This window comes from Canis aureus, chromosome 18 (genome assembly GCF_053574225.1).
Source record: "Canis aureus isolate CA01 chromosome 18, VMU_Caureus_v.1.0, whole genome shotgun sequence".
In the NCBI taxonomy this organism is placed as follows: Eukaryota; Metazoa; Chordata; class Mammalia; order Carnivora; family Canidae; genus Canis; species Canis aureus.
In genome coordinates, this window is record NC_135628.1 from 43,376,110 (window position 1) to 43,398,896 (window position 22,787).

The 22,787-nt window shown below is 33.6% G+C and overlaps 1 protein-coding gene across 9 annotated transcripts in view; it reads right to left on the minus strand.

Moving 5' to 3' along the window:
* The window catches only part of AKAP9 (A-kinase anchoring protein 9), a 153,410-nt gene that overhangs the window by 42,854 nt on the left and 87,769 nt on the right, over positions 1-22,787 (minus strand). For 6 of the 9 annotated variants that reach the window (XM_077856981.1, XM_077856979.1, XM_077856978.1 and 3 more), the window contains 6 exons: positions 22,287-22,516; positions 5,269-5,431; positions 4,237-4,449; positions 2,970-3,008; positions 1,370-1,602; positions 118-237 (listed from right to left, as the gene is read on the minus strand). In XM_077856981.1, the coding sequence (XP_077713107.1) occupies positions 118-237; positions 1,370-1,602; positions 2,970-3,008; positions 4,237-4,449; positions 5,269-5,431; positions 22,287-22,516 (998 nt within the window). Of the gene's footprint in view, positions 1-117; positions 238-1,369; positions 1,603-2,969; positions 3,009-4,236; positions 4,450-5,268; positions 5,432-8,864; positions 9,126-22,286; positions 22,517-22,787 lie in introns of those variants that run through there. The other 3 variants (XM_077856977.1, XM_077856976.1, XM_077856983.1) reach the window with 2 other exon arrangements.

The window sequence follows — 22,787 nt, forward strand, 5'->3', positions numbered from 1 at the left end:
ATTTTGAAGATTTACATATAATAAGAATAATTTCCTTTAAGTTTTTCACAATACACATCTTATTTATACTCAATATACAAATTACTGTAAGGCGGACAACACCAGTAAAGTTCTTACCTCTCTAGTTTGATGTTCATTGATAGGCTGGAATCGAGGTACAACCTTAAGTTGCTGTTCTAATTTCTGTATTTCCTGTTGGAATACATCTCTCTCATGTTCTCTATCAATGGCTTGCTCCTAAAGTTTAAACAACAGTAACAGAAGAAACAACATCTATTGAAGCTTTTATTTCTGCTACTTCCCTTTAGTTATACACACAGTTTTGTTTGAAGATAAAACAACTGATAACCACAGAATACCCTAAACCAAAAGGTTTACAAAGATAACATCTTTATATGGTACATAGCCTATCTGGATTCTTTAACAAAAATTTATGCATTTAAATATTATTTGAAGCACAACATTTCTAAAAACTCAAGTAATGTTCAATATAGAATGAAATAAAAATATTCACCCACAAGTGAGTTTACTTTTTCGGAACAAAAGAGGAATTTCAGTGTTAATTTAGTCATTAAAAAAAAAAAAATAAGAGGGCAGCCCCGGTGGCTCAGCGGGTTGGTGCCACCTTCAGCCCAAGGGGTGGGGGGGATCCTGGAGACCCGGGATGGAGTTCCTTGTCGGGCTGGGCTCCCTGCGTGGAGCCTGTTTCTCCCTCTGCCTGTGTCTCTGCCAACCTCTCTCTATGTCTCTAATGAATAAATGAATACAATCTTTAAAAAAAAAAAATAGGAGAACAAATTGGTTAGTAAATCAATTTCTTTCATCCTAATCTAGGTTTCATATCAAAATTATAAAATGTGTCAGAATCTGATTCTTTAATATATTAAGAGTATATCAGGGCTTAAATGAAAGCCCAAAGAGGAAAATCCATGTGAAAGTAGAGATTTAATAACATCTTGCAAGAGACTAATGATAGCATAACAACTGTTCCAGTCCCCCAGTCATTTTCAAAAGCACAGTTACTGTGTGTATTCTGTGGGTGAAAGAGTGTTGGCCAGTTAGGATCCTTGCCTGCACTGGCAGTTGATTAAAGGAACACTTGGACTAACTTCTTAACTCTGAATTTGGAAAGGCTAACTGTTAAGGGTTTATTCATAATCTGCTTGTACTGCTTTTAGCTGTGATAGGTGTATAATAAAAATCATTAGAATTTTTATTTAGAATACTTTTCAGTTAATTGGCAGAAAACACATATAGAGGAAAATGTTAGAATTTAAGGGCCTCTTCATAACTCAAAATTCACAACCTAGAGTAGCAGCAAGTAAGCATTCCACTGAAAAAAATCAATATTCAAGTTGAGAATACTTACATCTAAAAATTTTCTCATTTTTTCTAATTGCTTTTCCAGTGCCTGGTTTTGCTGTCGTAAATCCATTAGCTCAGCATTTTTTTCTTGTTCCAGCTCTATAAACCTACTGACTTGTTCCTCAACATCTATCTCTAGAGCTTTCACTTGTTTTTGAAGGTCATCGCGTACTTTTTCAGCTTGGCACTGTACTTCTAGTTTTTCCTTCATTAGTTTTTCTGTCTCCTGCAGTAATTCTGTTTACAAATATAAAAATATTCTAAGTTAAATCACAATTAAGATAATGAAATCACCCATAACTATGCTCAAATTTTATCTTCATGATATAAGAAATTTGAGATTTCAAACTCATGGAAAAAAGGAAAATGTTCTTGTGAAAATATCAAAATAACATAAGCAAGCTAGTATCAAAAAATTATGTTGTAATACAACATACAAAAAGAATCATCCTGTCACTAAAAACAATACTTTCAAAATGCTAAAGCAAATGAACAAAAAAAACAAAAAATCCACTTTCACTACAAGGAAAAGAATAAAGTCTAATTAAATTTTTTAAGCACAGAAATAACTCACCTCAGGCAAAAATCAATTAATTCCAAACCAATAAAGTCACTTTTAAATGCATACACAATACACATGAAGATCAAATACTGTAAATTTTTAACCAAGCCAAGAGTTACAGGAAGAAAATACAACTACAATCAGAATTTCCTGTTAGTCTTTCTCCTTATTAGATCCATATTCCTGAGTTAGTCTTACATGCTCATACAATGTTTATCAAGAAAAAACTGACAAGTATGAGAGGCAGTATGGTGTAGTGCTTCAGAGCAGAGACTGTGAATTCAAATCCTAGCTCTGCCACTTATCTTCTATGTGATATTTAACATGATGTCCTCCAATTTCCTTATACATAAACTGGGGGGAGTAATAGTACTGATCTATAAGAGTTATTGTGGATCAAGCGAGTTAATATATCTAAAGAATAGTGCCTAGAATATGGTAAGCACTATATAAGTGTTAGCTATTAATATTAATAATATAAAAAGTATAAATAGCAAAGTAAAACAATTCTCTAATGAAAAAATAAAGGAAAATGACCAGAGAGTCTTTACACTAACCAGTCTGCCGACACCGTACTCAGGACTAGGAATCCATAGAAAATAGCTTTCCTTTTAAAACAGTATTGATTTAGAAGTTAATACAAGAGTAAATGAACCAGAAAGTCTCTTTACTTCACTAAATTTCATTGATCCTTTCGTTACCATCATCTTATATTTCCTGATTTAGAAAGAGCATTTTGAAGTTATAGGCTGCAAGAGTTTAAGTAAAAAATTCAAATGGTCGTAAGCTTTGTGGAAAAACAGATATAAGATGATGATCACTAAATCTGGGCTGTTAATTTCAAATAAAAATTGTTTTTGTATTTTATTGTAAGTAAAGTTTTTTGTTAAAGAGAAAAACCGTAAGTATGAAACACAACAGCAAAATTAGAGGTACGTTAGTTGGAAAAGTAGAGTATGTGATTGAAAATCCATGGGTCACCCAAATTTTGGAGTTGTAAGTTTACCACCCAAAGACTGGCCATGCAACTGTATAAACACACCTGCTCCAGGTGCTGCATCGACTGCAGCATTTACTAGTCCTATAAGAATAGAAAGAAAACACACACACAGAACAAAAATATAATTTACATGTCTATTTCCTAAAATAGGATAATACATATGTACAAATAAAAATGTCTGTAAACAGATCTTGTATGGTTTGCTGGGTCAAACAATGTTCTCAACCTAAAATCTATCTCATTTCCACTTCTAGTCATATTTATTAAGTGCTGCAGTTTGTACTTTTTTATTTGTAACATTTTGTTATTTTTTTGTACAATACTGTATTTGTACAATAGAGCGATTCTCAGCCAATGGAATGAACAAAATGCATAATTTTACTTTTAAAAAAATAATAAAATGGGATAATACATACACACAAAAGAAGTAAAAGCTGAAATCATTGGTAATATTTTCACTTGATCTTAGCCAAAAGGCCGAGAAGTGATTCCATTGGTAATATTTTGATGTCCCACTATTTCTTGAATATTTTACATGTATGATATATATACTTTGCACATTAAAAAGTCCAAATCTAAACCTGTGTTAAACAAATCTGAACACCAGAAACAACTGCACCATATTACAAAAATGTATGCTGTATTTCTAAATTGGTAAAATTCAACTGATGAAACTATACATTTATAATTCTAACTGCATGTGTAATATAAAAGTGAGAATATATGAAAAATAATTTAAAGGTCCACTGTTATAATGACTGGCTTTTTATTGCCAAAAAACTGAGATATCGTGCTTACTTTCTCATTTAAGAAAAAGATTAAAGGTTATTTATAAATTGTATCTTCTTTGAACTCCTACACAGATTAAACCAGATGTCAGCCTGCTTCTAAGAGTCACTGACCTTTTCAATCTATTCTCTACAGGCTGGAATCTCCCCCGACCTGCTTGCTACTAGTATTGGGTCAGTTTTGTTAGTTATTCAATCGAAGTAAACATTTTTACTGCCTTTCTGCTATTAGAAGAACAATCTTACAGTTTAAAAAAGACCCTCCTCATTATATGCAGCTTTCTCTTAAGGCAGAAGTTTGAGCTATTTCCTGTTAAAATCTGCGAAAGCAAAGAAGAAAAATAAACCAAACACACCAACCCTGACTCCTCATGGTCGGCTACCAAAACATTTAGCAAAGCAGGAGATGGTTTTGTAATTTTTCAGTCCCTATATGAAATACACGAATAAAGGCAATGAAACGGAAAAGAACCATCTTGAACTTTTAAAATGTTTCCTATACAAAGTCTAAAAATACATACGTTGTTCAACTGGGCCTGCCTCTGCTTTCATAGCCTCCTTCTGTCGGGACAGTAATTCTCTTTCTTCTTGGATCTGCTGTTGCTCTGCTTCCAATTCCTGTAGTCTATTACCTGCACATAACAATTCCTGCTCCAGACGATCTATTATGTCAGTTTTTTCCTGAATTTGCCTTTCAAAAAGAGTTTTTTCGTCTGCATAACCATCAATGACACCTATAAGATAAAATTAATAGGGAATGGGATTATAACTCATTTCAAATCTTACCTTTTGGTGTTCTATAAATAATAAAAGGTGTACTGTTAGCAAAACTTCATTCCAACATATTATATATTTTGAATGAATCTGCTGATGATAGTAGCAATTATGGTACATTCAATGCAACCTTTTTCTTAACCTTTGTGCCTAAATATGAAGTTCCTTTGAACTTTGTTACTTTGCTGTGCTAATGTATCACATCATGTAGGTGTAACACACTTTGTTACACAGATATAAACAGGTTCCTGGAAAGCTTAATATAAATCAGATGTTTGTAAACCAAATCACATTTTAAATATATCAGAGAAAGCTGGTATTTTAAGTGACACTAGAAGGCCAACACCCACAACAGTATGGAGAATATAAACAGTGTTTGCTAACAGTATGGAGGCATAAAGCCTGGCATCACCACTTAATGGTGACCCTGAACAATTTATTAACATCTTGTAGCTTCAGTCTTTTCATTGCTAACTTAGGAGACTTGATGTAGAGTAGTGGGATCATGGTACTAAATCACCATCATCTATTTCTATATCTTTCTAAAAATTTTAATGGTTTCATAATTCTATTAAATTCTTTCCAATAATTAAAAATATACACAGTTTTTAAAATTGCCTGAGAAATTCTGAAGACAAATTCCAACTACATTTCAGTGGTCACTCTAAATTATGTAATGTCCAATCTGGCAATGTCCAAATCTGGCCTGCATCAAAAAAAATCTCTATTTTTAAACTTGAAATTTTTCCACCCTCAGTTGCTAAGGGCAGGTTGCTTACCCTCAGCCTTACTGAGCTCCACAGCCAGCTGTTCCCTGGCCCTGGACTCCTCATGAAGGCGCTCTCGCAATTCTTCTTGGCACTTAAGGGACTCTGTCACTTCTTGTTTCTGTCGAAATGACTCCCGCATCAACTCTGTCTGTGTAACTTTCGCATGTTCAAGCTAAACAAGGAGGGAAAGCATACATGAAGAAAGACAAAGTGTTGGGAATGCCAAGGTCATTCCCCACTAAAGCTTACAAAAATGATTTTAAAAATAAAAAAATAAAAAATAAAGACGTACTGTTTAACTCTAGACATTTACTATTTCTAGTGCATGCTGACATTAGTAGGTGGAAAAAGTCAGTATACAAGTAGATTTAGCCACATACAACTTTCTGTAAGAGATGTATTCTAATTTTATTAAACAAAAAAATGCCTCTTTTGGAAATAAACCATTTTATATAAATAGAAAGACATATAAAGTTAGTGACACAGAGGCTCTTGTATTTTCTGAAGAATTTTCTGTAATTGTAGTCTATGAAAAACTTAGTATCTTTTATATTTAACATTTATGGACTGTGGACTCCTGCTATACACTATGAGAAACTAATATATGATTAATATAGTAGCATCAATTAACAAAACTATAGTGGCACAACAAAATGAAATTATTATAAGCCACATATATAGTACTTAGTATATTAGAAAGATACTACCATGTTTTACGTTTAAAGCTTTTATTTCTGTCCATCTGTGAAACATCTATAGGACTCTATATGAATATTCAAATTTATTTTGAAAACCTGAGAATATAGAGGCATTACTCATAATTACACATACATACAGCCTCCTTAAAAGCTGTTATTGGCATGACTATATTCTTACACAATTTTTAAAAATGATAGTCAAATACATACTCAAGCCAAAGCTCTCAAAAAACAGTGATCACTGTTACCAATTCCATGAAATTATAGAGAAATGCTGTCCCTGCTTTAGTTTTCTGAACTTCTGACTACCAGCACCTGCTTATGTTTTTACTTTTAAGAGAAAGAGCACTCGAATGAGCAGGAGGTGGGGGTGGCGGGAGTTCAGTGGGGCAGAAGCAGAGGGGAAGGGAGAGAATCTTAAGTAGGCTTCACTCCCACCACACAGTGTGACATGGGGCCCCGAGATCATGACCTGAGCCGGAATCAAGAGGCAGATGCTTAAAAAACTGAGCTACTGAGGTGTCCCTGTTTTTATTTAAACAACAACCTGAGAAAAAACTGACCTCAAATGTTTCTAATACTTAGTCCTATAACATTAACACTGTTGAAAAAAACTTTAAAAAGCAGTTACCATATATATTAATGATAGGCTCACAATGTTGTAAGAATTTGTAAAATTATATATAGTACTTAGTATATTAGAAAGATATTACCATGTTTTACGTTTAAAGTATGAATCAAAAGTAATGGTTTCTAATTTACAGTCAAATATCAATAATGTATTATTAAATCATGATTTTTAAGAGTATTTTATTCTTAAAGACTTCTGCTCTTCATATCTTAGGATTTACCACAGCAAACAGATTTTAGAGATACTAAATAAAGATTTTTAAGTCAATTTCCAAAATATCTAGTATGCGATTATTCTTGTTTTATTTAACAGGATGTGTTAAATATTATTCGCAGCTTATTACTTGGGGATAATATGAATTTGCATTTAAGACTTGGATAGCGACATAGATCTTAAATCACAAAGTATTTCCTAAAATATCTGTGATATCCTTGTTACCTCAACAAAAATAAAGCTTTATGTATATAATTTTACTTTTGACTGGCAATAATATTTTCCTTTAAATGTAGATAACTAATATACACTGATTTTTACTATAAGAAACAGAACCATAAGTATAAACTAATTTATATATAGCTACTCTTCTGAATATAGCCACAGCCTATATTTTCAAAACATATCAATTGCTTCTACATAGGTAGATCTGTAGCTTTTTTCTATACATTACAAAATAGTTGTCTGGTAAATACATGAAATTTCTAAGAGTTCAAAGCTCTTATTAAGAGGGACAGGAGGGTTTTTTTTTTCCCTTTTTCAAATTTACTATACAAACACAACAAGGCATTTAGCATTTATAACAAAATACTTGATTTAGATAAGAAAATTAAGTTTCTGCATCTAATGTTCTACTTCTTGACAAGATACAAAGCAGCCTTAAAGTATATTTAAATATTTACCATAAAACCAGAAGAAATAACTCAGTTTTACAAAACAAAAAAGTTAGAAGAATCAAATACAGTAAAGTTAGCAACCAAATTTCATTTATTATAGCAAATGGCACTTTACTGAAATAAGAGACTTCCTTCAAATGTTTATCTAAATCCTCTATATTTTTTTAATTTAATTTTTTTTATTTTTTTAAAGATTTCACATATTTATTGATGTATTTAACAGAAAGAGAGAGCGAGAGCACAAACAGGGGGAATGGCAGAGGGAGAGGGAGAGGGAGAAGCAGGCTCCCCACTGAGCAGGGAGCCGGACATGGGGTTCCATCCCAGGACCTTGAGATCATGACCTGAGCTGAAGGCAAGATGCTTAGCCGACTGAACTACCCAGGCACCCTAAATACTCTTTAAAAAGCCTCTTCTAACTGGTTAAGCTATGATTTATTCCTAATACATATATCTAATATTAACAATATGAAATACACACAAATTTATATTCAGTACTTTTAAATAAAAAACTTATCATTACATTAAAAGTATAGAGTATACATTAATAACTATATCACTTTAATACAAAAGTCTCAGGAGAGGTAACAAAAAACTATTCTGAAAACCATCTGGCCTGTTAAATATTAGCTAGTGTATTATAATTAAAGCCATGAAAGTCATAAAAAGTGTTGGATAACTTGTAGCTATACTGGATAACTTGTAGTGAATCATTCACAATATACTTACATGTTAAATAAACCAGAAATGCTAACTATGCTAAATACTCAACAATGTCTATAAAATACATTTCACATAAAAGGTAGAATACAGTATTTCCTCACAGGATTGGTGGGGATATTAAAAATAAGTTCCTTTATGAGTTAACAAGAAAATTAAAATTAGAATCCATATTTTCTTTTTCCTGGTCTTGAACTACAGCCAATATACCATATGATTTTAAACATCTCCTGACTGGCTCAATTGACTTAGCTGTTTTAAGTACTACAACACTCATTCCTTCATATATTATAATTTCATTTTTACTCAGGATTGAGATCACAAACATATAAAAGCAAGATTCTTAAGGACAAGCAAGATCTATTTAAACAGCTTGCCTGGCATGGAAAACTGTAATACTATCTCACTCTGCTTTCTGGAATAAGAAACATAGCCAAGTTGGGGCTCTGAGACCAAATTTAGCTCTTCAATACATTCAGGATAAATGAGTAGTAACACATGAAACAATAATAAAGCAGGATTCTATTCGATTTAGCCTTACTAAGGACATTTAAAGTTCATTTCTCATGATACAGTTTTTTTTTTTTTTAATGATACAGGTTTTTTAACTGTATAAAAAACTGAAAGTATAAACAAAGTATAAGAAACTAGGTTTTTTATACTTACTGAATAAGGAGGGGTAGGCAGTGAAATTTTAGAAATAAGCTTTAATATGTGTCCATTTCTTTTATGAATAAAATGAAAAATAGAAGTATTAATTATTATAGAGTTATTTTCATCCAAATGTTCACATAGAGGAAAAGGATGTGGTAAAGGCACACGAGATTCAACCTCGTAAATGTCTTCATCTTGTTCTTCCAACCACGAGCCACTGAGTTTGAGAGTAGCCAAGTAGGTACCGTAAGAATCCATTCTAGTAGGTGCAGTTGCCAATTTTCCTCACTTGCTTTAACAGTTATTCTCTACATTAAAAAGTTCTTTTTAGTTTATCAAGATATACCATAGTGGTAGGAAAATGTCTTTTTAGTACCATCAAATAAGCATTAATTCATACAAATAAACAACAAAAGAAAAAAAACCCACAAATCTATTTTTTAAAAACTACATTTCCATTAGTTTTGATAAAAAAAAAAAAAAACAGAAAACAAAAACAAAGACAACAAAAATAAAAGCAGGCAAATACCTTCTTAACCAGAATAATTAATTAAATCCTTAAAGAATGGAAAGATGAAAATACAAGTATCTAATTAGACGAGTCATAAAACTGCTTTCAGTAGCAGATATATCTGGAAATAAGTAAGCCTTCCAAACAGAACCTGGCAGGGAAGGTCAAGGAAATCTCCATAGTAGCAGTCTTGAGAAATGTAGTTGCAACATTATTTCCGTTCTTGCTGCTTCACTCAATTCAAAAGTAAAAGCTCTTCAACTGAGCTATTCAAATAGCCTCTCATGCTGAGCCAAAGGATTCTAGTCAGTGTCCCCTGAGGAAAAGGTCAGAACAGAGGGTGTGGTTTCATGTCTTTACCTATAGGTACTGACAGGTGGAATGTGAATTAATACGCCCACAAAAAAAGCTTGCCTAACAGGATCCAAGTTCCACGTCAGAGCTTTGAGAAGGGTATTTAGACAAGTTTATAATATTTCTAAGATAAGCTAGTATTTTTCCATCCTATTAAAAATTTGTTTTAATTTGGGGCGCCTGGGTGGCTTAGTGGTTGATGTCTGCCTTTGGCTCAGGTCATAGTTCCAGGGTCCTGGGATGGAGTTCCACATCAGGCTGCCCACAGGGAGTCTGCTTCTCCCTCCGCCTATATCTCTGCCTCTCTCTCTGGGTCTCTCATAAATAAATAAAATCTTTAAAAAAATGTTTGAATTTGAAAATGTAAAATCAAGTAGGTTTGAGTCCACATTACCAAGTAGTTCTTAAAGTATATAGAATAATCATAATTATTTCTGGAATACTTAGTATTTCCTTTTGCTAGTTCCTTAAAATAATATTCTTTTCAGCAGTCACTAGAACTAAATACAGATAGTTCAGTTATAACCTATTTCCTCATTGAATTGTTTTCAGAGTGAATGTTAAGGGAAAAAATGCTCTTTAAAAAGCTGCATTATATGTAAGATGTTTGGTAATTATACCACTTAAGGTATCCTACAAACTCTGACTAAAACTCAAAAGTGCAAGTTGCATAGAATAGTCTTCTAGTAGCTCCAGAAATGTCGGCAGCAGTGAATAAACTAGACATATAGAATTTTAAAAGATGAACTTACTTTTTTTTTTTAACAACTTACTTTTTAATATCAAAAGAGTCTCAATAGTGAGAGTTGTTTCAAATACATGAAAAAGCTTAAAAAAAAAAAAAAAAGAAAAAGCTTTCATTGTGGTGCCTTTTCTCTATCCAGTAACTAAATATCCTAAACCCATAAAACTAAAGCCTTTTATCTACTATGGAAAAACCCATACTAAATCAAGAGGGTGGTAGCAACAAAAATCCATTTTATAGCCACTTTCACTACACAAAATTGTTTATAAAGGAGCCAAACACTCAAAGCCTTCATAGTAGGTAATAAATTAGGGAAAAGTAAATAAAATTTTCTACAGAAAACCCAGAATCTACAGGTAAATGCTCTGAGGGGGAGGTGCAGCTGTCTATTTTAATACTGGATTGGACAATGACAAATTTCTGTTTATTACTTTTTTCAGTGTGAGCCCACCTGTTAGTCTGTGAAGAAGTCTTAATATCTGTACAAAATGGAGGCCTAACCCTATACTGGTTCAGCTACATCTGATTTTTCTGGATCTTCAGCAGATACAAAATTGTCCATATCCTAGCTGCTCAGCTTTATGAACGGACAGCATCCATGCTTACCATATCATATAACTCTCAAATTACTCTTTCCTGGCTCCCTCTGGAAATTATAGTTTATTTTGATAATCTAGTATACAATTTTTCTTATTTGAAGCAAAAACAAAACTCTGAGAGTAAGAAGTATCTCTTTATATACAGAAACATTCAGGTCAAGATAAGAACTAGCTACAATGAAGAGAAAAAAAAAAAAACGAGGGAGGTGAAAAAGACTCAAAAAACTAGCAGATTAAGATGATTTAGAATGAGGTAAACAGCCCTCATAACAACAGTATATGAACTGATGATGTATTATATTAATTCAGGTTCAAAAAAATGACCCTAAATTAAAATCTTGTTTACCCATTTTTGAAAGCATATTAAACTTGTTTCCATCCATTTAAGGCCAAAACTACAAGTGAGATGTATCACCTTCTAACTAGGAACATAGGTTAAGGTTAAGAAACTAATCACGGGGATACCTTGGTGGCTCAATGGTTGAGCATCTGCCTTTGGCTCAGGGTCCTGGGATCGAGTGCTGCATCAGGCTCCCCATAGGGAGCCTGCTTCTCCCTCTGCCTATGTCTCTGCCTCTCTCTCTCTCTGTGTGTCTCTTATGAATAAACAAAATCTTAAAAAAAAAAAAAAAGACACTAAAAATAAATAAATAAATAAATAAAAGACACTAACCACAAACCAAACAGTAAAATTTTAGTGAGGGAAAGCGGAATTCAAAACAGCAATAAAGACGACTTAAGATAGGGGCAAATAGCTCCCCTAATAACAGTTGTATTAACTGACAGTATATTAATTAATGTTCAGACAGACTACCCTGCATTAGAATAATACAAATTGTATTCCATTTTATTTTAGAAAGCATATTAAACTTTTCACAATCAAAAGCAGTTAACGCAAAATGACTTCAATTTTTAGGAAGATACCCTTCTAATTATCCAGACTAGCTCATTTCCCAGGTTCCAGATAATCAAGATTTTAGTGCATATTTCGAAGGTTATTAACTTGGATTATAGAGCTGTTTCCCAAACTAAATAGCTTTACTTTAATCTTACAATGTCAAGATATTCAACCTTCTTCTCCCATAAACATTTCTCTCAAATTGTAAAACACTTTTGTTCCTCTTTTTTGGGTATTGATTTATTTACTTGTTTCTCTAGGTTATTTAATAGAGAGGCTGAATACTGGATGTAGTACTCTGACAGAGCCCTGAACAATGCTTATATATATATAAGCACACTGTGGGAAATATCTAATGGCAAAATGCATTTCAACACTTGGATTATGCTTAAAACTTAATGATAAATCTTAAACTGTTTCATCCTTTCTGAGAAAATACAGAAACACGCAGCTTAGGTTCCATTACTCTCAAAAATGATAATAAACTCATGAGAGTTATTTACAAAATCATTATTCTGTGGAAGTAAGTTCCTCATTAATTTTTCCGAGGCCTAAAGGTATCTCTTGATAGTACCTGAGTTCTGGAAAGCTTTAGTTGCTGAAAAACTACTCCCACGAACAGACTGAATTCTTTTTCTACCTGATTCAAAAATGAAGAATCTGAAACCATACTCTCAAAGATAACTTTTCTGCAGAACCACAAAGAGACTACTGAATACAGATTATGTTAAAGAGATTATCTTTCTAAGGGTGTGCAGGTGGTCTCTAAGCACTTTTCCTCATATTACAATAAAAGCTCTCCTAATCAACAGGAATCTGTAATAGTTTGAATATAAGCCTAATTTTTATGGTAGCCTCTCTGGGCAAATGTTAAATATAATTCATCAATAATAAGTGTATCATTACATGGATTTCGACATTCTATAGGGCAAATCACTTGTCAAATCAAACACATAAAGTAAAATATTTTTAATAGATATTATGAAATCAGTCTATAAGATAGATACCCTGATACTTTGTAATGAAAATGCTCACTAGTTCTTTTATTGAAGCAGAATGTATCTATAGAAACTAAAGCAAACTAAACCTTAAAATGAAGTACAAGGCTTAATCATACATCTTCTACTAAAATCACACAACATATAAATCCACACCATTAAAAAAGAAAGAACCTTGAATATTTGACATTTACTTAGACTAGGGAGACTTCAATGAACTCCTCCTCCATCTCAAACATAAGCCCACAATAACCTGCAATAACTGTTGGGGATTTACCCCAAAGATACAGATGCAGTGAAACGCCGGGACACCTGCACCCCGATGTTTATAGCAGCAATGGCCACGATAGCCGAACTGTGGAAGGAGCCTCGGTGTCCAACGAAAGATGAATGGATAAAGAAGATGTGGTTTATGTATACAATGGAATATTACTCAGCTATTAGAAATGACAAATACCCACCATTTGCTTCAACGTGGATAGAACTGGAGGGTATTATGCTGAGTGAAGTAAGTCAGTCGGAGAAGCACAAACATTATATGTTCTCATTCATTTGGGGAATATAAATAATAGTGAAAGGGAATATAAGGGAAGGGAGAAGAAATGTGTGGGAAATATCAGAAAGGGAGACAGAACGTAAAGACTGCTAACTCTGGGAAACAAACTAGGGGTGGTAAAAGGGGAGGAGGGCAGAGGGTGGGAGTGAATGGGTGACGGGCACTGGGGGTTATTCTGTCTGTTAGTAAATTGAACACCAATAAAAAATAAATTAAAAAATTAAAAAAAAATAACCTGCAATAATCTTTTTCTCCAATCTTAAATGAGGGAAGGTCTTCCTGATTCAAATGCCACACCTCCGACCTGTATTCTAGATTCCATCCTAACCTACTTCAAGGACCTGGCCTCCAGAGAGCCCATCCCTTCTGATCTGCAATCTTCAACTTCTCTATTGCTACTCAATGTACACTATTCTAACCTTAAAAAAACCTCTCCCCTTTTCAAGCTTTTCTTTACTACCTGTAAAGAAAACAGAACTGTCTCGATTTCTCCAATTCTCTGAATTTTGAATTCTCCTCTACCAATTCCATGACACTATTTTCATCAAGGTCACTGATGACACTCAAGTTGAAATATCCAATGGACACTAAATTCTCAGCAATTATGACTTTCCATAGTAAAGACAACTTTTGGAAAATCATTCTTTATCTGGCTTTTTATGACATTATTTTCTTGACTTTTTTTTCTTCCTCATTCTTGGTATCTTCTGTAGATGTACCTACCTTTATTCTCTTTTGAATGTAAGCATTTACAAACACAAAAAATAGCTCTGTACACACTCTAAAGACCATGGCTTCAAATATCTTAAAGGGAAGACAACTTCCAATCAGTTCTACTAAAACTCTAGACTCTAGTGAATATCTTTACTTGATGCCCCTTCTATGTATTTCAAACTCAGATTATCGAAAATTGAACTCATCACTCACTTCTTTTGCATCTCCTATCTCAGTAAATGAAACACACCAAGGATTTATGCTTGGTTTCCTCTCCTCTTCCTTATCCCCTATATCTGATCAGTCACACTAATTTCTATCAAATTCAGCTTCTTAAAAGTTTTAAAATCACTTCCCTCCTGCCTTAGATTGATCTCTATCACATTTTACCTGGAATATTCTAAATGTGTCTTGTTTCCCTACATTCAGCATCTCTCCTCACCATCTTCCTACCCATCTACCTATCACACTGTTGCCTGAGGAATCTAAAACAAAAATTTGGTATTATTATTTTCTCAACAAAAATATTTCAATGACTCTCCACACTTTATAGCATGAAGTTAAAACACCTTACCTTAGCCTACATGGGACTTTGACCTGTAACCAGAGGCTATTTCTCTGCTCTTACCTTCTACCAGTTTCCCACCTTCTATCCTGGATGTTTGTAACACAAAACTATCCACTATCCTCATACACATCATACTGGTTTACACTAATATGCTACACCCTTTGACTCAAATTTTCTTCTTGACCTACTACTTAGTCTACTTGTCTTTTAAGTCTTTACTTCCTTTCTTCTCATTTTCTCTTGAATTACAGTTTCACCTCCATTACTCTATCCAACTACTCTTGTAAGGTTACAAGTGACACCCCAGATTTCAAAATCTATTCCTTAGTCTGTGTATAACATGACCAGTCAGTAGTTAACTGACAAAGTGATTCATTCCTTTCATTTTCAAAGGGCAGAAAAAGTGGCAGTTAAAGAGCACAAACTTTGAAGCCAGACAGCCTGGTTCACATTCTTATTCCACTACCTAACTTGTATATCTGGGCAAGTAATTACTCTAACTGGTTTCTATGCTTCTGCTCTAGACTTCTCCACCCCCTCAGTCTATTTTTGACACAGTGGTCCAAATAATCCTTTTGAAAAATGTAAGTTAGATCAGTTACTCAAAAATCTCTAATGATCCAAAGGTGGAAACAATCTGTATATCCTCTAAATAAATTGTGGTACATCCATACAATAAAATACTCCTCAGCTATAAAAAGGGAAACTATTAGTACATGCAACAACATTGATGAACCTTACATGCACTCTAAGACAATGAAGCCAGATCCCAAAGAATACATAATGTGTTATTTCATTTACAACAGTCTGGTAAAAGTAGAACATCCTCCAGCTATAAAAGATGGTGGATAGAAAGCAACCAGTGGTTGCCAATGGCAGGAGGTAGAAGAAGGGCTAACTACAAAAGAGCAGCACCAGGGAGTCTTGGGGGATGGAACTATTCTATGCCATGTTTGTGGTGGTAGATATACATTCTATGCATCTGTCACAACTGATAGAACTACCCATATAAAGAGTGAAATTTACCATTTGTGAATTTTCAGAAAATGGGGACCTCAAAATGGAATAAAAGCTGTAACAAATGATTGTAACTGTATTAAAAGTGAGTAACAAAACCACATTGAAGAGGGTGAGGGAGAAGAGTTAACCTACTTTGAAAAACAGTAGTTTTGACTATATAAGGCTAAAGACAAAAAGTACTGTACATAAACATTGTACTCTAATAATGAGTACAATGAATAACTAATAATAATTATTGAATAACTCAATAATTTGTTCTTCACAGGGATATAGGCTAGCAATTGTGAAATTATTTTATGGGTATATATGGCTAAACAAACAAGTAAAAATACTGTAGATAGTGAAACCCTGGTTTCTCACTGATCGGGAACAAAGTTACAAAGGAAAAGGGGAAGGGTAGAATGAATGTTCTGGTACTGGATCAGAATTAGACGTAATGTATGAACTAACGTTTTTGCTATATATATATATATATATATATATATATATATATACACACACACACACATAAAGATACAGAAATAAATACATATCTGTATATATATATACCCACTATATTTTCAACAGTCTACTAATAGGACCTACGAGTCATGACTCTTTAGTAACAATGAGTTCATAGAGCATCCAGATGTTGGTTTCTAAATATCATTATCTGATAAGAGGACCCTAATTTCCTTAGAGGAATGTTAGATTCTAGGGCTAGGGCAGAAATAACACAAGATGGGTTTGGAGCCTCTGATAGTTACACTTACAATGCTCAAAAAAGCAAGCACTCTGATAGTTACACTTATAGTGCTCAAAAAAGCAAGCACTTCAAAAAGGCACAAGAGCCAACCTGAAGGAGTCCTCAATGCCAAAGCTGGAACAGAACCAATTACTATAGTACTGAATTATAACCCACTGAGAAAAATAAATAGCCATGAGTCCATATGGATCCTGATTTTATTTGTGTGTGTGTGTGTGTGTGTGTGTGTGTGTATATATATATATATATATATTAATTATATATTTTAAAGATTCTATTTATTCATGAGAGACACAGAAAGAGAGGCCGTGACATTGGCACAGGGAGAAGCAGGCTCCCTGTGGGGAGCCTGACACAGGACTCAATTCCAGGACCCCGGGATCACGACCTGAGCCAAAGGCAGACACTCAACCACTGAGCCACCCAGGTGCCCCATGGATTCTGGTTATAAATGTGAGTGAAAAACTAGCTCTTTCAGAATAATAAAAGAAGGAATGAGGAAAATAGAAAATCGCCATTAGAATACCACAGTAATAACTGTACAGACAAGATCTACCAATAAATGCTAAAGTTACTGGGTGAAAGTTTAAGGAGAAACAAGATATTTGCAGAATCTCAAAGTACCTCCTCCAAGGTATGTAATTACAAAGGTTAAAACAGTAATAGTATAGTAGAGAAACCCAGAAGATACCACAAGAAATCAAGATTAACATTACCAAAAAAAAAACAAAAAAAAGATTAACATCACCATTAATAAGATATGTAACATCATGTGCCTTCTGGTATGATACTGATTAGGGCACATCACTTTTGTGGTATTCTTGTAAAAAATGTGTAAGTTTCATGCAATCATAAAAAAATATCAGACAAATCCAAATTGAGGGACATTCTATAAGTTAACTAGCCAGTCCTTTCTAAGTGTCAAGGTCATAAAACACAAAGACTCAGTTACTAACTGAAAAAAGAAAAGAGAGCTGAGGAAGACATGACAACTAAATGCAACTGGGACCCTGGAAAGGGAAAAGGAACTTAGTGGGAAATAGTGGCAAAATCCAAACGTTTCTATTTCAGGGTATAGTATTTTTTTTAAAGATTTTATTTATTTATTCATGAGATACACAGAGAGAAGGAGAGAGAGGCAGAGACACAACACAGGCAGAGGGAGAAGCAGGCTCCATGCAGGGAGCCCGATGTGGGACTCGATCCCGGGACTCCAGGATCGTGCCCTGGGCCAAAGGCAGGCGCTAAACAGCTCAGCCACCAGGGATCCCCAGGTTATAGTATTATACCAGTTTTACTTTCTAAGTTTTGATAATTATAATATGATTATGCAAGATGTTAGCATTAGGGGAAGGTGAATGAAACCCTTTGTACTATTTTATGACTTTTCTCTAAGTCTAAAATTATTTCAAAATATGAAGTAAAAAAAGTTGTACATGATGACTCCATCATATCTGATTAGGAATTAAATCCTAAATTCCATGTGATCTGGTTCCCAGGTACCACTCTGACCTCATCTCCCACTTTCCTCTCTCTTTGTTCCAGCCACACCGGCCTCTTTGTCAGCCACACAAAGAATAAGCACACAACCACTTCAGGGCCTTCACACTTGTTATTCCTTTGCCTAAAACATTCTTCCCCTACTTACTTATATGGCTGTCTCTCCTAATCTTACTTAGCAAATATGCTTGTCTATTACTTCATCAGAGAGGTCTTCCTTGATTTTTCTATATAAAATGTCCCCTTTCCCCATCACGCTCTATCTCCCTTTATTTTTTCTTTCTAGCAGATATCACCACCTGAACACTATATGTTTATGTATTGTTGGTCACCACCACTGAACTGTTGAGCTCTACAAGAGCAAGGATTTCGACTATTTTCTTTAATGCTATACTTTGTATGTAAAACAGTAATTATTATATAGTAGGTGCTTAGTAAAATAAGATGAATGAATGATTCATCTCAAGCATCGAGTCTTCCAATAAGCTTTACTTGGACCTACCTGACTCCAAAGTATGAAATGCTACTCTCTTTCTTAGTCTTAAGGTATGCTCTGCAGAGCTACTTATCTGGACTTCTCTGTCATTGCAAGCACAAGTAGACTACTAGCAGTGTCTCTCATTTCTGCTTTAGAATTTTTTTATAACAAGTGAAAAAAATTAAGATAAAAGGGAACTATACCATTATGAAGAATCAAATAATGACACATTAAAATGAAAATGGAATACAAGTTATTTCAGAAAGGTGATTACACATTCTGTATCAATCTAATGTACTGTTAAAAATATTTATCATGTTCAAGATAATTTTAGTTATTAATGAGAATATTCTGAAGCAGTCAATGACTTTAAACATTCATCCATGGAAGAGTAGTAGGTGAACTAAATTTGGATTAAAAGAAAGTTTTACAAAGCTCCTCTTCTCATCACTTTAAAAATACACTTCAATTAAGAAATATCTGATTTTTATACCAATGGCAAAAACCACTTTAACCTTTTATATAGCAGATATTAGAACACTTCAAAATTCAGCTAGCATAATATGAACATGGTACCAATAATCTCTAGATCAGTGGTTCTCAAACTTCAGTGTAAATAAGAATCACCAAAAGGACTTTTGAAACACAGGTTGCTGGGCTCTATCATTCAGTAGGTCAGGGGTGGGGACTGAGAATTTAAATTTAGAAGTCCTCAGTGATGCTGATGCTGCTGGTTTAGAGACTGCAGTTTGAAAACCGCTTACTACTGTAGGCAAAGTTTTTGTGACCTGTTCATTGATATCTAAAATAATACAGTAAAAGCTAAATAACATATGGCTATATTAATATTTTACAAATTAAGAATAATTTGCAAATTGCTGTGGTCAGTCTCCTGCTATACATCACAACCTGGTCACACAAGCAGATGTGATAAGGTGTGATCTTGGCCTGGGAAAATGAGTGTTTCAGGAGGATCCCACACCCGAGATGCCATCTGTTGGCGGTATTAATGGATTAACGGGGGAACTTTCTCTGTAGTAGCCTATAGGAATAAGTCCAACTATGGGTCACTTCTGATTTATTTACCATTTTCCACGGTACTTGTGAAAAGACCAATATTATACAGTTGACCCTTGAACAACACAAGGGCTGGGGCACTGACCCCACACATAGATACACTGTCAAAAGTCCATATAACTTTTGAATCCTCCAAAACTTAACTACTAATGGCCTACTATAGACCAGAAGTCTCACTGATGACATAAACAGTTAAGTAACACATATTTTATATGTTCTCTGTATTACATAATATATACTGTATTACAGTATATATTACAATAAAGCAAGCTAGAAAAAAATGGCATTAGGAAAATCTTAAATAAGAGAAAATGCATTTACAGTACTGTACTGCATACATTGAAAAACATCTGCATATAAATGGACCTGCATGCTTCAGCTGTATTATTCAAAGGTCAACTGCATTGCATTAACTACGCTGTCCAAAATTTACAATGGTATCAAGCAGCAGCAACATTATTAACAGTGTTCAAGATCCAGGTTAAAAGTATTTAATAGGGGTTAATAAAGGAAAAGTATTACCAGTTTTCTCATGGTATGAAAAAGTACAAATCACAGAAATTAAATACTAATGTAGCTGAAATAAGAAAAAAAAAGGCAGGATTATGTGGAGACTCTGTACAGATTTATATTATTTTCATAGAATAATAGGAATAATTATGATGCATATGCACTCAAACTTTAAAAGTGCTGAAAAAAAAAGTGCTGAAAAGAAACAGCCGAAAATGCCTGAATTGGCTCAGCTGACTCAGTAGAGTAGCAAATTATTAAAGTGTTTTATGTGTAAGCATTGAAAAAAAAGCGAATCCAGGGCTTCAGTTAAGACTTGAAAAAATAGTAAATCTTAGTAGAAAATATGTTTTCTTATAATAGCTATGAAATTTTATATTATGAGAGATCATTCATAGTTTCAAGGTTTGAGCTTAAGTCTACCTGAGGCTGAAGAAAAAAAGGGTAAAAATTAAAATTCTTTGATCCAAGAACATATGTCTTAGATTAGTAACACAAATGAAACTGGTTTTTATTGATGCCTTTTTTCTTACCAGGACTTTAAAAAAAAAGTAAATACACAGAGATTTGAGTTTTCAAAAGTACTGTATTTGTTTTAGTTCTTTGTGATGCTCACGGAAATCTTTAAGTAACTGAAGCAAAAGTCTTTTAATCATTTTATACTTGCTGTAAAAGAAAGCTTCAGAAAAACAAGAATTGCCCAAAGACAGCAATTTATGAAAACATTTCTGAGACCCGCTTCACTGAATATGAATACCTTAATTTGGACAATCAAGGTACAATCCAGAAAATTAACAGTACATATATTATGATACATTCTGCTGGCCAACTAGTGAATTCTCATTGCAGTGTGTGGTAATTTGCTCTTAAAGATATAGTCTGCACTCTTGCACAGAAGAGAATTTAAACTGTCTCCCTATAAGGAAGATGAACCTGGGGAAAACTCTTGTCTGAAGACTATTCAGAAGACAAATATTTCACTGGAAATATATGGTGTCTTGATAAGGCCTGTGCCAGCAAGTTGCCAAGAGGAAAAAAATGGATTAATAATAAAAAATTAACCTAATACTAGGTGGTTAAAAAGTAATTTCAAGGGTCACTAACCAAGACAGGACTCAATCACTAACTTAACCTAAAAATACATGAATTTGGCATTAAAATACAAAATATATAACAATATTTGTCAGATATGGTACATCCAACAGTCACTGCTATTGCAGAAATACTCCATAACAGAATAATTTCTTAGAGGGAAAAAGGTAGCATCAACGAAAGCCAGACATTAGAAATAACAAGATATCAAAGACACTCTTTCAATTTCTCAACTGTCTGAAATACACATGGATCTAGGATACTGTGAATAAAGATATCAATGAAAATGTTAACACTGGCCCTGTAACTGATGACAGTGGAGTACTCATTTGATTAACATAATAGCTATGATTGTACAGTTGTTTTAAACATTTTTAAAATAAATAAGTGGATTTTCTTCATTTTAAAGCAATAAATATTTTTTAAAATTCTACATACAGTAATGTAAGAGATAATTATCATACATAGTGTAAAAATGTTAGAGACAGAATTGCATTTTAAGTTATAAATGGTTATATCTTTAAAATTTTAAAATTTCTATAAAAACTTCTTCAATGTGGAAATTGACCCTCACTCTAATCACCTACTAAGAGATAGTAAAGTGAGGTAATCTATTAACATTCATGAAAAGATGTAAAAATGAAGTGAAGGACTGTAGGTCTGACTTGTTATTATACTGTAATAGTAGTATGTTGGGACATACTAGAGTATATGGTTTGTTTAAAAGAGTCCTTATATTATTCCTTCAAATAAATGACATAATGGAATATTTCATTCAATGGTAAAGTTAAAATCTCTTTTGATATCAAAAATGGAATTTGTAAGGGTCTAGATAATTTTTAAATTACAACAACACTGAATTTTAGAAGCTGAAAGAGTCCATCAAGACACTAAAATTAACACCAACTGAAAAGAAACCTGTTGATATCAATATTGGTTGTTACAAATATAACAAACTGTTAAAGAAGAACATAACAAAATTTCTGTGAGACAATAAAAAATATTTCATTCACTGGCTTAAAAGAAAATCTGCAAAAATGTAGTACAGTTTAGTACAGAAGGAGGTTACCTGACTACTAGTTTCACTTATAGCTTCTAGGAGTTTCTCAACTGCTGCTTGTAGTCGAGAGCTAATACTCAGCATAAGTTCTTCATTTTCAGGGTCTATTTCAGTTCCAGCAAAACCACTCCTCACAAGCCGTTCTGAGAGATCTGTCCCTTCTTCAGTTACTTTTGACCACATACTGTCATTTCTTGGCTTATCACTTCCAGAATAAGATGGTATAGATTCATCTGTAACTGGAATAACAGTATTTTAAAGACATTAATTATAATTAATAATCACAGTAAAAAAAATTACAAAATAAAATCAAATTAAGACCTGAAACCATAAACTACAAGGTCTTTTTTTTTTTTTTTAAAGATTTTATTTATTTATTCATGATAGTCACAGAGAGAGAGAGAGAGAGGCAGAGACACAGGCAGAGGGAGAAGCAGGCTCCATGCACCGGGAGCCCGACATGGGATTCGATCCCGGGTCTCCAGGATCGCGCCCTGGGCCAAAGGCAGG